The sequence below is a fragment of the Haliotis rubra genome, unplaced genomic scaffold, assembly GCF_003918875.1.
Source record: "Haliotis rubra isolate DU_JTF1 unplaced genomic scaffold, ASM391887v1 Scf41, whole genome shotgun sequence".
Lineage (NCBI taxonomy): Eukaryota > Metazoa > Mollusca > Gastropoda > Lepetellida > Haliotidae > Haliotis > Haliotis rubra.
In genome coordinates, this window is record NW_025767091.1 from 282209 (window position 1) to 296841 (window position 14633).

At 40.2% G+C, this 14633-nt stretch overlaps 1 protein-coding gene across 1 annotated transcript in view; it reads right to left on the reverse strand.

The window, feature by feature from the left end:
• The window catches only part of LOC124288031 (protein white-like), a 52980-nt gene extending 38347 nt beyond the window's left edge, over nt 1-14633 (reverse strand). The window contains exons 1-7 of the mRNA XM_046724588.1: nt 14451-14633; nt 11568-11639; nt 10224-10322; nt 9327-9493; nt 8411-8482; nt 7962-8064; nt 7010-7114 (exon numbers count right to left, since the gene is read on the reverse strand). Of these exons, the coding sequence (XP_046580544.1) occupies nt 7010-7114; nt 7962-8064; nt 8411-8482; nt 9327-9493; nt 10224-10322; nt 11568-11639; nt 14451-14615 (783 nt within the window). The 5' untranslated portion in view covers nt 14616-14633. The remainder of the gene's footprint in view (nt 1-7009; nt 7115-7961; nt 8065-8410; nt 8483-9326; nt 9494-10223; nt 10323-11567; nt 11640-14450) is intronic.

The window sequence follows — 14633 nt, forward strand, 5'->3', positions numbered from 1 at the left end:
CGTTACATGTTCAACACGAATGGCGTTATGAATTAGCTTCACAATATCATCTGCGACTGAATATCTTCGATATTCATTGCGCGATCAAAGGTAACAAGAGTTTTTAAAACTCCCAGCGTTGTTGAGTGAGTGACTCAACATGGATTTATGCATAAACACCATACAGGGCATTGATTAGATTCATGTTCCCAAAGGAAAGACCAGCACGAACAAACACAGGCGTTCACTACACGCTCTCGCTTTATGAGATATTCGACGACAGATGGTTGTTGTCACAACATGTACTCAGTGAGTGTTCAATAGCAAAAAACATTCAGTAGTTTACAAACTAAATTAAAAAAGCAAGGTTTCTTTTTATCCACTATTATGTATCATTTAGCATGTGTTAAGTTGTAGAAACGCTACACTTCAAAGAGTAAATAAGCACAAGAACTTCCATTTGTTTTCCGTTGTCAGATCACATAATGCCAATGTCATCGCTGGGCGTGGGACGGGCTGTGACTGAAAAATGTCATCGCTGCAAATCAGCTCGGAATACTTTCTGTGTTTCAAAGACAGCTATTTAACATTATTGGCTGGTGTAAATCACATAATGCCAATGTCATCGCTGGGCGTGGGACGGGAAGTGACTGAAAAGCAAATCAGCTCGGAATAGAAGCTGTGTTTCAAAGACAGGTATTTAACATGAAAGACTAGTGTAAATTTTGCAGTAATGACTTTTTAATAACGATCGAAATGGGTTGACCAATATGAATAATCTCTCCATATATGCCTATGAGTATGAAGTCAAGTACATGTAATGCCTTGCAAATGGTATTATTGATAAATATAACTTGACAAACGTTCAGCCATTATTTGGGCTGTGGGGTAGCCAAGTGGTTAAAGCGTTCACTCGTCACGCCGAAGACCCGGGTTCGATTCCCCAAATGGTTACTATGTGTGAAGCCCATTTTAGGTGTCCCCCGCCGGGATATTGCCGGAATATTGCTAAAAGCGGGTAAACCTAAACTCACCCACTCACTTCATTATAACCGACACTGTCCATGTATTCCATGCAGCCCCGACTATTTTGCCGTCGCCCATGTCCGTGTATGAACCATACAGAGACACATACAAATGGCATGTTACAATAATGTCAGTAAAAGCTGATATCATCTAAATGCGTTTTCATCCAAGATTAAAGAGTTACAATGCCTTTAAGGAGATATGCAAATAAACGATAAGAAGGAATCTCGTAGCATGCTGTTACTCTGTAATGAACGAGTGAGCGAGTGAGTGTGGTTTGCGCCGCTTTTTGTAATATTCCAGCAATATCTCGGGGGTGGCCTCACACATTATGCAAATATGGGAAATTGAACCCGGATCCACGAGCGAACGCCTTAACCACTAGCCAAGCAAACCGACCCTCCATGATCAACGAGGACACGTGACCAGAACATAATTTGTTAAACATCAAGCACATTCCTATGGTTGTTTTCATATATGGACACAGCAGATAATTTCATATATGCTTTCATTCGGAAAGTGAAGTATGTGTATATAAAACATTTTATTTTCTAGCATTGCCATTGAAAAACATAGTTTTATTACTTCCTTTTTAAAACTGTTTCTGAAGAGAGAATACAATGCAACCATTCTGAATAACACATATAAGATTCAGATTTAAGATTCACAAATCGTAATCGAGACGGGAAGCTATATGAGGACCTTAGGAGAACGCATAACTTGTCAGTTGACACGATTTATCATCAATGAAGATCTTACCGGACCCGAGCAGCGCAAGCTCGAAGGGCCCGCCAACTGGTCTTGTATAAGAAAGTTGAGGCGTCATGGGTGACCAGCGGGGTCATGCATCCTCATTAAGATGGGGGACGGGCCGGCGAGAAAGGTGGCCAACAGCACTTCGATGAAGTGTGCGAGTCTACTAAACTCAAGGTGGTGATTAATCTGAGTCAAGACAAATGAATACTATTACAGTCATGAGATAACTTGTTTGAAATACCCATAATGCCCTTGCACGATCTCATGAACAGTTACTGTCGATAGTCATCATGACTCCATGCTTTACATATGTTAACATCAGTATAACTGTGCATAAAACTGTGTTGTTTACAGTAACATTGCGCTTTTGCAGAGATTCACATGTGATGTAAATGAACAATTTATATGATTTAGATAAATATGATAATATGCGCTCATGAAGTTGTCAATGCCTCCCTTCACGTCTTCAGTCAGTGACACGCACCGCCAGATGTTAACGGTGAACGCGCTGCGAATGTTGTGAAGCACGTGCACGTGAGTGTGTGGGATGCACGAGCAGTGTATCCGTGCTCTACATGCTATGTAACGGTTCTGTCTACTACAGACAGACAACACGTACTTATAATAGATCGTCCATACAAGTAAACTGTGAGCTTCCGCCGATGATAACGAGTCCCAGTGTACCAACTTGATTTTTATGCATACTATGATTTTGCTTGCTTGGTTCCTCATTTCATTAAAATGCACATACGAATACACATTTGTTTGCATCTCTAACCAGGTGTAATCTTGAATACGAGTGGACGTTGCTTAGCATAGCATTGACTACGTGCATAATGAGTTGTGTAGTATATGTGCAACATATACAGTATTGCAGTATACATATTACAGTAAGGGCTGGACAGAAGGGCAAATAATATCGGTCTGTGACTGTGATACAGACTGGGACAAGGTATGGAAACCATACGACTGTTACAATTGTTCGGAGAATTTGATGGTCAAATGTTCAAAACGTCTTAACCTATTCCCTACTATTCTATAACATGCACATTGTACCTAAAATGGGTAGAGCTTACGTTTATCGGGGAATATTTTCTTTCACTATTTTTCATTTCATGTCTCACAGAATATATAATTTGATGGGCGAGAGTTTTTCACTCACTCAAAAGTATGACAGCACGAGTATCCATTTTGTCTTTTGTCTTCTAATATCGTTCTAGCTAAGGCGAATTAAGTCAAAATGAGCTGAAATTTGTGTCATGATGCTTATAAACATACACTCATTCATTTACAACCTCCAAACCATGAATTCTGAGCGAAATTAAACATTCTCGCCCATGGGCCAACATATTTTTCGCCCATTGGCGAGATTTTTTAATATCGCCCTAAGTTAGTCGAATTAAGTCAAAATGAGTTGAATTTTGTGTCATGATGCTTATAAACATACACTCATTCATTTACAACCTCCAAAACATGAATTCTGAGCAAAATTAAACATTCTCGCCCATGGACGAGCGAGTTTATATCTAAAGTTTTCGCAAATTTTTTTTCATTTTTCATCCTTGGCATATATTCAAAACAACTGCATGTTTAATTTGGTCAAATCACTTGTCAGAAAGTACCCACAGTGCGGAGAGTTTCTGGACTTTTATGAGTCCAGAATTAAATTGTGACGTGTTAATGACATTTGTTATACTGTTAACACAGCGATGGCTAACAGGTGGCAAAGTCTTCCCGCCATCAGTAACATTTGAAACAGATACAAAATATTCATTTAATGTTTGAGCTTTATCCAAATCTGTAAAAACTGAAGGTATCCCAGAATCATCAGTGACAAGAAGGGGAATGGGTCCCTATGAAGTACTATCCACCTGATTGAGTAGACTGAGGTGATAAATAGTTATCAAAATTAGAATAAAAGTTTCCCTTGGCTATTCTTTTCAGATTATTTACTTTATTCCTTTGCTTTTTGTATTTAAATAGCTCAGAAGTATTCAGAGATCGAAATGCTTTTTTCCTTAGACGTTCTCATTTCTTTTAAGTATGTTACGAGGGGCGTTGAAAAAGTAGTCAAACTAACTATAATCTCGATGTCCAATGTTTGAATAGAAGCTTCCATTTTATTTTGAAGGAATCATTAGCAAAGTCATATCAAAAATTTCATGTGGGTAATGTGGTTAACGAGATATTAGTCATCACATCATTGGGGTATTATGTTTCTTGCAAATTTGCAGAAAATGGAAAACGATCTCCCATTTGGTATCTAGTAATAGTAATAGTCCGCTTATATGGCGCTCACATCCAGGCACATTGCCTGCTCACGGCGCTACGTACATTACTATCCCCGATCATAGGACACTATCGTAGTTTCCGATACTTTTTCAACTCCCTGGGACTGTACAGCCATGCTGCCTGTTAGGCGCAATGAACTAAACACTCACATTGCCAGCACATACTCACGGGTACCCATTTTACAGCTGGGTGAACTGAGACAGTGTAGATCTAAGTATCTTGTCCAAGGATACTACGCAAAGGTGCCCATCTCGGGAACCGAACCTCGGTGCCTCCTCGAAACAGGGCCTTCAGCGTGATAGGCAGACGCCTTACAACTGCACTATTGCGCTATCTCTTGGATAATGGTATACCCTCAGATAGTATCATATAAAATATGTTCAGCATAGTATTGGATGACTTCCCGTCATCATCAACATTCAAAGATTTGGATTGCTTGATTTACATTTAGACGGGGACTGTTTTTTTTAGGACACCCTCATTTTAAATTTTCAAAAACATTGTGTCCAGATATACAACATATTGAGAGCTTACACTTGTGTGACCATTCAGTATTTAGTTTGAACCCTTGACACAATGTTTGAATAAGTGAAAACTTTAGGATGAGTTATATCCTTATGATGACGTCAACTGAAAGGGGGTGGGTAGTGTCTCCAAAACAAGCCCTTTCAGTAAACATGAAGGGGGAGTCACTTGAACAAGCGATTATAGCTTAAAATTTCTTTTTTGTGCAGTTTAATATCTAAGTTTGACTTTTACCAATATACATGTTTTTTGCATATTTTGTTTCAATTGGTGTAGGGGGATTCCCGCCAATACACCTTGTTATAAAATTGGATCAAAATCTATTAATTCTTTCCTAAGTTCGCGGCTACCAAGCTTGGCATGTGCAAAACTGTTACACCTTCGCTGTGACTTTTAAAATGACCTCAAGGTCACTAAATTCAAGTGGTGTCGGTAAATCACGTCAATAAACCTTGGTACCAAATTTGAACAAAATCCATCATTTCTTTCTCGAGTTCTTTCAGTAAACCGAATGGGGAGTCATTTGAACAAGCGATTGTAGTTTCAAATTGCCTTTTTGTGCAGTTTAATATCTAAGTTTGATTCTAGCCGACCTCTACCAATCTCAAACATACAAAATGTTTCTTGCATATTTTGTTTCCTGAAGTTTAATTTGTGATGCATTTCATTGCTAGTCAGCTAGGCTATTCCATTTGTCCGAACCACAACATACGGAGACAGATCATTTAGCAGACCGGGTGCTGTACTCTGGAATTGATTACCTGAAAATGTCAGAAAATCGGAAAATATCAACAGTTTCCGATCTTGTCGCAAAACCATCCTCTTCAAACGAGCATTCGACTAAGCACACATGAGCAGGACTCTGGATATGTAGCGCTATACAAATGTCTAATTTGATTTGATTTGATTTGATATACCCGTTAGAAACCCACCCCCCACCCCACCCCACTTTATATTTATACATATCAAAACCTCAAAAGATATTTGCGAAAAGACATGATACAGAGGACAGTCAGAGATTTTATATCGATTATATATCAGGACGAATATCATTTTCGTCATTTGGCTAACATTTGTCAATTCTTTCTTGGGTTATCGCGCTAACAATTTTTATATTGGCAAAACCCTCAGATTTTTGCTGTGACCTTGAAAATTATCTCAAGGTCACTCCATTTCACTTGTGTCGGTGAATCTCGCCAATATACCTTGGTACCAAGTTTGAACAAAATCCATCAATTCTTTCTTGAGTTATCGCCCTAACAAGCTTATTTGATGTATGAAATGCAACGAAAAACAAACACCCGCGTATTTACGAGTGATTAAAACTGTTATTACAATTTACGTAAATATTTATTACATTTTACCGCAACGAAAATTATTACAATTTACGTCAATTTTTATTACAATTTGCGTATTACAATTTACGTCAATTTTTATTACAATTTACGTTTTTATTACAATTTACGTCAAGTTTATTACAATTTGCTGCAAGTATTACAATTTGCGTTTTATTACAAGATGCTCATGATGTTGATCACTGGATTGTCTGGTCCAGACTCGATTATTTACAGACCGCAGCCTTATAGCTGGAATAACTAAACTCACTCACTCATTACATTCTAAGGATACCTTCGTTCTCGCCTCACCTTCCCTCCTATCTTATATTCCTTATGTTCTCTTATAGCTTCCCTCTGGTCTTCCATCCCATCTGGTGATTCCCTGGTCTCAGCGATTTCCCATCTTACCATACCAGACATCTACCCTACGCCAAGATCTTGATTCAGGCATGACTCAAGTACATGTATGCTGTGTGAAACGGGCCCGGGAAGATAAAGCCATTGTTGAAGTAATGCAACCTACCCTCTTCCCTGCCACCATGACCTCCCGAAGACCAGACAAACCCGATCCACGAATTAACAGTGGAATAGGGGTAGTGTTGTGCATCTGAACCAAAATTAGTTACCATGGAGAAGTCGTATATACCGTATTTCCTCTAATAAGCGCCACCGGCGCTTATTTTGTCAAAGGACCTCCAGACCCGGCGCTTATTAGAGGCCCGGCGCTTATTAAATACCCTGTATTTTTAAAAGCGGGGATGAGTACATGAAGTTATGATCTAAGGGACCATTCCTTAATATATTTATTTTTAGACCAAGGGAGATTACATTTGCGAAAAAATGCAAAGGTCTATACCCTCTTAATAGAGGAAATACGGTATGTCCGATCTGTACAGGTCTCCCCAAGTGTAAACATATATAAACAGGAAGGCCCGGGTTCGATTCCCCATATGGGTACAATGTGCGAAGCCAATTTCTGGTTTTACCCGCCATGATAATGCTGGAATATTAAATCCCAACTCACTCACACACTCACTTGCACTCACTCACTCACTCACTCAATCAGATAAATATGTACCAAGTTCTCTACTCACGATGATTGACAGCGCCCTGTTCTCTGGTGTATCTTTACATATGTCGTTAATACTGTCTTTCATGTGATGACATGTGTCACTTTCACGGAATGCATTGCACAGCTTCTGGAAACAAACGAATAAGATGCTATGATCATATGCTATTTCACCATTATGCATAAAAATAACTAAATTAACTGTGAAGCCGCAGCAGTCTGCTGTACCGAGTAGCGTCCCTTGTTGGTGGAAGGATCCAGTGATTGTGGGTTATAGCTTAGCTTATGATTCGTGATTTGCCAGCGTCAATTCTGTTCGTTTGGGTTCTGTCCGTGACTTCAATCTTTCCACCCTTGTACTGTGTGTAAAGTATGTCCGGCAAAATAATGAAAAAACAGTCATTAACTAAAAACATCTATCTATCCATTCAGGTAGTATGAGTGAGTTGGTGTTTGTGTCAATTCGATTTCGCACATGAAACAACTTGCATTGTATGATGTCCGAAACTCAGTCTAAGTAAACTTAGGCTCTGTATTATTCCTTACACTGCAGCCTAAATTTACTTAGACTGGCCTGAAACAGCATTTAATGGCATGAAGCGTCCGTAAAATCATCAGCTTGTAAGCCGACACAAGTTTGATATTTGAATCTTGCGAGTGATCTCTAAAAATAAAATATTTTAAGTCGTGGGTGTATTCGATATCCTAATTTGTTATCTATAAAATATAGCATGCAGTGCGTTGTCTCTTTTCCAAATTTACTGGGCGGTGGGGTAGTCTCGTGGTTAAAGCGTTCGCTCCTCACGCCGAAGACCCAGGTTCAATTCCTGACATGGGTACAATGTGTGAAGCCCATTTCTGGTGTCCCCGCCGTGATATTGCAGGAATATGGCTAAAAGCGGCGTAAAACTAAACTCAATCACTCACCCAGTCACTCCACATTGACTACATCAATATGTACAGTGATGTAGAGTTACCTCCACTTTTTCACGACATTGCTCCTCCTCGCCAATTTGCACGGCCAACACGTGGATATAGAAGTCTGCCGGGTTGAAGTTCCGGGGACAGGAGTAACACTGGCTAATGAGAGAAAAGTAAACAGAGCATTACCTTAAACAATCAGGATTCTATTGAACACTCACAAAGTGTTTTTGGTCTTCAGGCGGAGCAACATTTCAGGAGAATAATACATGCCTACCACATCTATTTTTATTATATCGTTTTTGAAAGTTTTTTTAGACAAATTGCCATTTTCCAATATATAAGTGAGAGAAAAACATGAGTTTGTTACAGTTTTGGTGGGGATGCTTTTAGTAAATTGCAAAGGTATTTTCATGACATATTGCCAAAAATACCAGTGCAAAGGCGATGCTTGTCAGCAGAACTGTGATGAAATTATTCCAGTTTTGGAATGGTTTGGTTTTACCTTTTAAAGAACTTCAATGCATCCGACGATGAACCCATAAATGCCACCCGTCCTTCAGAGAGCAGTAATAACCTTCAACGAAAAAGTGTTTCATTGATACAAATCTATCAATAACTGCGTATTTTGTAGTCAATGCTCACGCCAACGTCCTGTGTGTGAGTGAGCAATATTCCAATAATATCACGACCTGAAGGCTACTTACGAGCTTCACACATTGTACATGCGAGGAATCGAACCCGTATCTTCTTAACAAAACACCTTTCATCCGACCAATGCTAGCGTCGCATACCAAATAATAATAATAATAATCATAATAATGTCCATTTGTATGGCGCCGTTTCCACACACTAGTGTATGCTCATGGCGCCCCGTGTGTACAGCCTAAAAAACTGCAGCAATTGTACAAGCCATTCGTAATATTTCCTGAAAAGATGGGTCTTCAATGAAGATTTGAATAAGTCAAGAGATTTTGCTGTTTTGATGGTTATGGGAAGACTGTTCCACAGTGAAGGAGCAGCATAGCTGAATGATCTGTGACTATAGTTCTTGAGATGGACAGGGGGTGTTGTTAGGAGGAACTGTTGGTGTGATCTCAGCTGTCGTGGTGGTGTGTACACTGAGGTGAGTTCAGAGATCGGCAAGGTATCTCGAAAACGCTACACTACATTTCAATCAAAAATAAACTAGCCAAAGCATTTAATCATACATATTTGTTTTATAAATTGTCGTTAGTCTTTCCAGATTCATGAAAGATCAGTGGCGTAAACAACATGTTCTGTGAATCATATAGTTTACACTTATTGGCACTTGTTGGTATATGTCCATGACTGACGCTATACCAATATAGGTGTCCCATTATGACGCCGAGTATATACGCTCTAATCAACTGTATGTTTGTTTGATGTCTCGAACTTACTGGTCGAACATGGCGAAGAGCTCTGACGACGGCTGGTGAATGGTACACAAGATTGTTCTGCCTTTGGACGCCATGTTCTGGAGGGTCTGCACAATGTTCTGGGCCATGAACGAATCCAGGCTTGACGTCGGCTCGTCACAGAACATCAGTGGTGGGTTGGTCAGAACCTGCGGAAACAAACCTCAATATCAAGTAGGGGTGGGTATTGCAGAGAATTTTCATATTGCGATATATTGCGATGCGAAAGCATATATTGCGATATGTATTGCAATATATTGCAAGAAGTTTTTTCAACAACAAAAACTACTTATAATCGAGTTAATGCTTGATTTATAAAGCAAAAACAAAACAAAATCATCATGTTTGATTAAGCTCTAATAAAAACTTTTAATCCTGACAAAATAAATATGTAAATAATATTTGGCATGAATGAAACAAGACAATATCCGAAGATTTCCGAGTGTTACGAAGTTTTCCGAATGCATGTGAAGATACCGGTTTTCGATCAGCGTATCGCAATACGTATCGTTTTCATGTCTGAACCGGTAAATACCGATAAACCGGTTATATTGCGCAGCCCTAATATCAAGTGGATTCAGTTTCTTCTGTTGGCTCAGTATTGCTAATGTATCCACTCCTGGAATTCACAATCTGAACATCCTTTCTCGTATGATATCTGAACCCGAGTCATATGATGTCTGAACCTCTTGTGTCATCAGATATCGGGACCGACGGTGTCATCACAGATCAGAAGATACAGTGTCGAAAGATATCGGAACCAACTGTTTCACAGATAGATCTGAACCATATGTGTCATGTCCTTTTGTGTCAGCAGGCTTCTTAATTTGTGTCACGAGTATTCGGACTACAGATCAATTCACTGACTACAATTCTCACCTCAGAAGCGAAGGACAGCCTCTTCATCTCGCCACCAGAGATGCCCTTGGTCCGTCCTGGGGTCCCGATCTGTGTCTCAGCACACTTGCTGAGTCCCATCTGTCAGAAACAAACGCGGAGTAAAAAAATGAATTTCATTTTCTATTTGAATGTAAAGTTTATCATGATTTGCGCTGTAAATATTTTAAAGCATTACCAAATTACATAGATCGACAATACTTTCTGAACACATTATCCTGTACCAAGTTTTCAACACTAACATATTGTTCTTCTTACATTAACGAAGCATTGTCATTGCGTTCTTTATACATATGAATCTGATTGTCAAATGCCACTATCTTATAATTACACATGTTTATTTGTATTGTACGTGGGCCTAAGGCCTTGTTACGAAATAAACTTGAAACTTGAAACTTGAAACTTGAAACAAAACGCGGAGTATCACGCTCAATGACAGGGTCTTATATCTGAATCAAATGTTCATTATATCTGCAATCAACTCACTAGCTTCACTCACTGGAGGGGCGGTGGGTTAGCCTAGTGGTTAAAGCGTTCGCTCGTCACGCCGAAGACCCGGGTTCGATTCACCACATGGGTACAATGTGTGAAGCCCATTTCTGGTGTCCCCCGCCGTGATATTGCTGGAATATTGCTAAAGCGGCGTAAATCCATACTCACTCACTCACTCACTCACTCACTCACTCACTCACTCACTCGAGTGTATAATTATACCCCACTTCAGCAACTCAGTCCAACAACATCAGGACAAGGGAATAGTCCAACTCAGGACAAGGGACACTCGAAATGAGCTTCGTATGTTGGGACTCGAACCGGGGTTTTGGCATGACTGGCTTAAGAAAGACTCTCCAACGTCCCACTACTTAGAATGTACAATCATGATTTGCATTAAAGCATCCGGTGCGACTTTCAGGAATCAGATCTGTTTATCCTGTTTTTGTTTCTACAAGGTCATCGTTGCAAACGTTCCAGACATTATTTTGATCAGTGTTCTCCTAAACCCTACAAAAGAGGTTTATCTTTCGTGGTTACCAACACAAAAAATAATTGGTTAACTTGTATTTTAAGTCAAACTAAACTGAGTGACTCCTTTAATGACTACTGGACAGTTGCTGACCGTTGTTGCTGACCATCTGAATCCACCTTCACAGGATCCTGATCCAATTAAAGGACGTCACTCAGGTCAATGCCAACTGAGATGCGTTAGAGGACTGGAGCCACAGCTTAGCTACAGAAACTGTGGTCTTACCAGTGTCTGGTTGAACGCTGAATCTACGTTGAAGATCATTTCTATACTGAATTCAACAAGACCCGAGGACTACATACCTCTAAGATGACCTCTTCGACTCTTAGGAGACGATCGGACTTTGATAGTGTTTGGTCCATTCTCAGCATGGCCTATGGGGGAATCATACAATAAGGCATGGTCTCATACAGAGGCAGGGTGATATATATATACTGAGTCAAAAAAGAAACTTCACAAAATGTAATTTGAAAAATAATGAATAATTTTTCTCTGATGATACATCTATGTTTCCGAAATGGGATCCCTATCTTTCGACTCTAGAAAAACGTCAGCAAAACCCACTCAAACCCATCCATTCGTCGTGCAAATGACGTTAGTGCCAAATCAGGTTTTGCACGTGCAGACGATCACGTGATCTTCGCATCGAAGTTTTCATCATATGCACGTGTTTGCATTGGCCTCAAGAATTGAAAAAACACTTTTAAACCACAGTTCTAACGGTACTTGAAATGCTACGATTGTCAAATGTGCAACGTGAACGTGCCGTTGGCATGTTGCAAGCGGGAAGATCAGTTATTGACGTCGCAAGAGCAATGGGATGCAGCCGTCGTACTGTGTATGACTTGCGAGGTCGTCTACAACAAACTGGCACCACTTCTGATCGCCCAAGGTCGGGTCGTCCACGTGTGACGTCACGAGCAGAAAACCGTCAAATCGTCCTACGTCACCTACGTGACAGATTTCTGCCGTCTACACAAACCAGGGCTGAGATGTTTAGAGGTTGACTGTCCTCACAGACCATTCGAAATCGGTTGCGGGCTGCCAATCTCCATTCTCGACGTCCATATCGTGGGCCAATATTGACGCCGTTTCATTAACGTCAACGTCTGCTGTGGGCCGAACGTCACCTCCAATGGACCCAGAGAGACTGGAACCGAGTCGTCTTTAGCGATGAATCCAGGTTTAACCTCAGATTCGCGGACGGCAGGCATAGAGTCTGGAGACGACGTCGTGAACGGTATGCCCAAATGTTGTGTACAGGAAGTCAACAGATTCGGGGGTGGAAGTTGCATGGTGTGGGGTGCTTTCTGTGGGAACAACCGTTCCCGACTTCTGGTCATCCGTGGAAACCTCACAGCTGCTTACCGCACCCAGGTGCTCACCCCTGAACTCGTTCCTTTCATGGCGGCTCATGGCCCAGGTCTACAGTTCCAGCATGATAATGCTCGGCCGCATACCGCAATGTTGACACGAAATTTCCTTCAAAACGCTGGAATCAACGTCATGGACTGGCCATCGAGGTCCCCTGACCTTAATCCAATAGAGCACGTTTGGGATGCACTTGGGAGAAGGCTTCGTGGTCTTAGGAACCAACCTCAGAATTTGCAGGAACTTGGCGCTGCCTTGCAAGAGCAATGGCGCAGAATCCCCAACCACGTGTTCACTAGCATCAGGCAGTCGATGAGGAGACGGTGTTTGGCAGTGGTGAATGCGCGGGGCGGCCATACACGATATTGAACTGAGAAATTTCGCACTTTTATTCTTGTGACTTGACGTTCTGTATACCCATGTTTTGGAACGGCGGTGTAGCCTAATGGAACTGATTATGGCACTGTCAGTGTATCGAGTACATCACACAGATCTCAGCAATGAAATAATAACAATTTAACCATCTTACCATCTCTTGTTCTTTTATAGTGCCCTGAAGAAAGAATGTGAAGTTTCTTTTTTGACTCAGTATATATAACACGATGTTATAGGAATAGAGCTGATCGTGACTTTTATTGTGTATTTAGTCACGTATTACGTATTTACAGCTTTGTTGTTTGGTTGTTTTTGTTGTTTTTGTTGTTTATGTTTGTTTTGTTTTGGTTTTTGTAAAATCTGCCATTTCAAGGGAAGGAGAAATGATATTTACCAATTTCAGACTAAACAGACATACAAAAGTAAGTACACGCCTAAGGCTATGGGATTATTTTTTAATACATCAACGTCAATATTTTGAAACGTAAGTGTTGTAAGTCACAATCTAAACAATTGGTTTTATTTCAGATAATACATAAAATATGGACACATATATTTTATTGACAGGACCCATTCTTGAGTAACTTGGTAAAGTTTCTATTTATTATTATTTATTTAACTATTGATCATTCTAAGAAATACATATGTAATTATATTTTAAAATCAAAATATCAAACTTTGTGTTTTTAAACTGAGAAATTGGACTTTTTTCTAATTAACTCGATTTTTGGGGACCGTCCAAAAGTTAATGAAACATTCCGTAACGATGGTATTAAGAAATAGTAATGAAACACTTCTCTACAACATGTGAGTACAGTTTATTTCCAACAAAAAGGTTATTACCGCTTTTTACTCTGAAATATATAGTGGATCTCACCGTCACATAAGGTCTCTGATTGGCATTCAGAAATTGAGTGCATAAATACGTTCATAGTTTTACTCTGCAGTGAACACCACCACTTTTGTCGGTACAACGATATGAAATACATGAGGTCACATGCATACAAAATACGTTTTGGATTCACAATTTTCACTAACGACTCCACATATTATCATGTATATAACAAGCTCATTATTACTGAATTTGAGCGCCGCGGACAGCTGCAAAATTTCTGATGCAACCAGGGGCGTAGCTACCGTTATAACAAAAACCCGGGCTTGCGTATGATTGTTGCTAAAACGGTTGGACAAGCCCTCGGTACTATCTAAATATAAAGCTTTGCAACCTATCGGGCTTACACGAAAAACTTGGCGTACTACCCGCCTGGCGACATGAAGGTATATTCAGTCAGTCATTGAACTTGAACTAATTCCGAAAACAAAGTGATTCATGAGTGAGTAAATGTTGCTTTTATTCCAATCAGCAATTTTGCAGCTATTAGCGGCAATAGGGATTCATGTGTTTTGTTTATGCCATAAGACGTCAACATCAAACCAACCCTGAATGTAAGATGCTCTCTGACTGTGAGTGTGCCGATGAAGAGCTCATCCTGCTGCACGTAGGCGGAGATGTTCTTGATGCCGTGGCCAACGTCCACGCCGTTGACCTTCACTGTGCCCTGTGTGACGTACTGTGCTGTGTTCCTGCACGTCAGGACATTCATCAGAGTCGATTTGCCAGA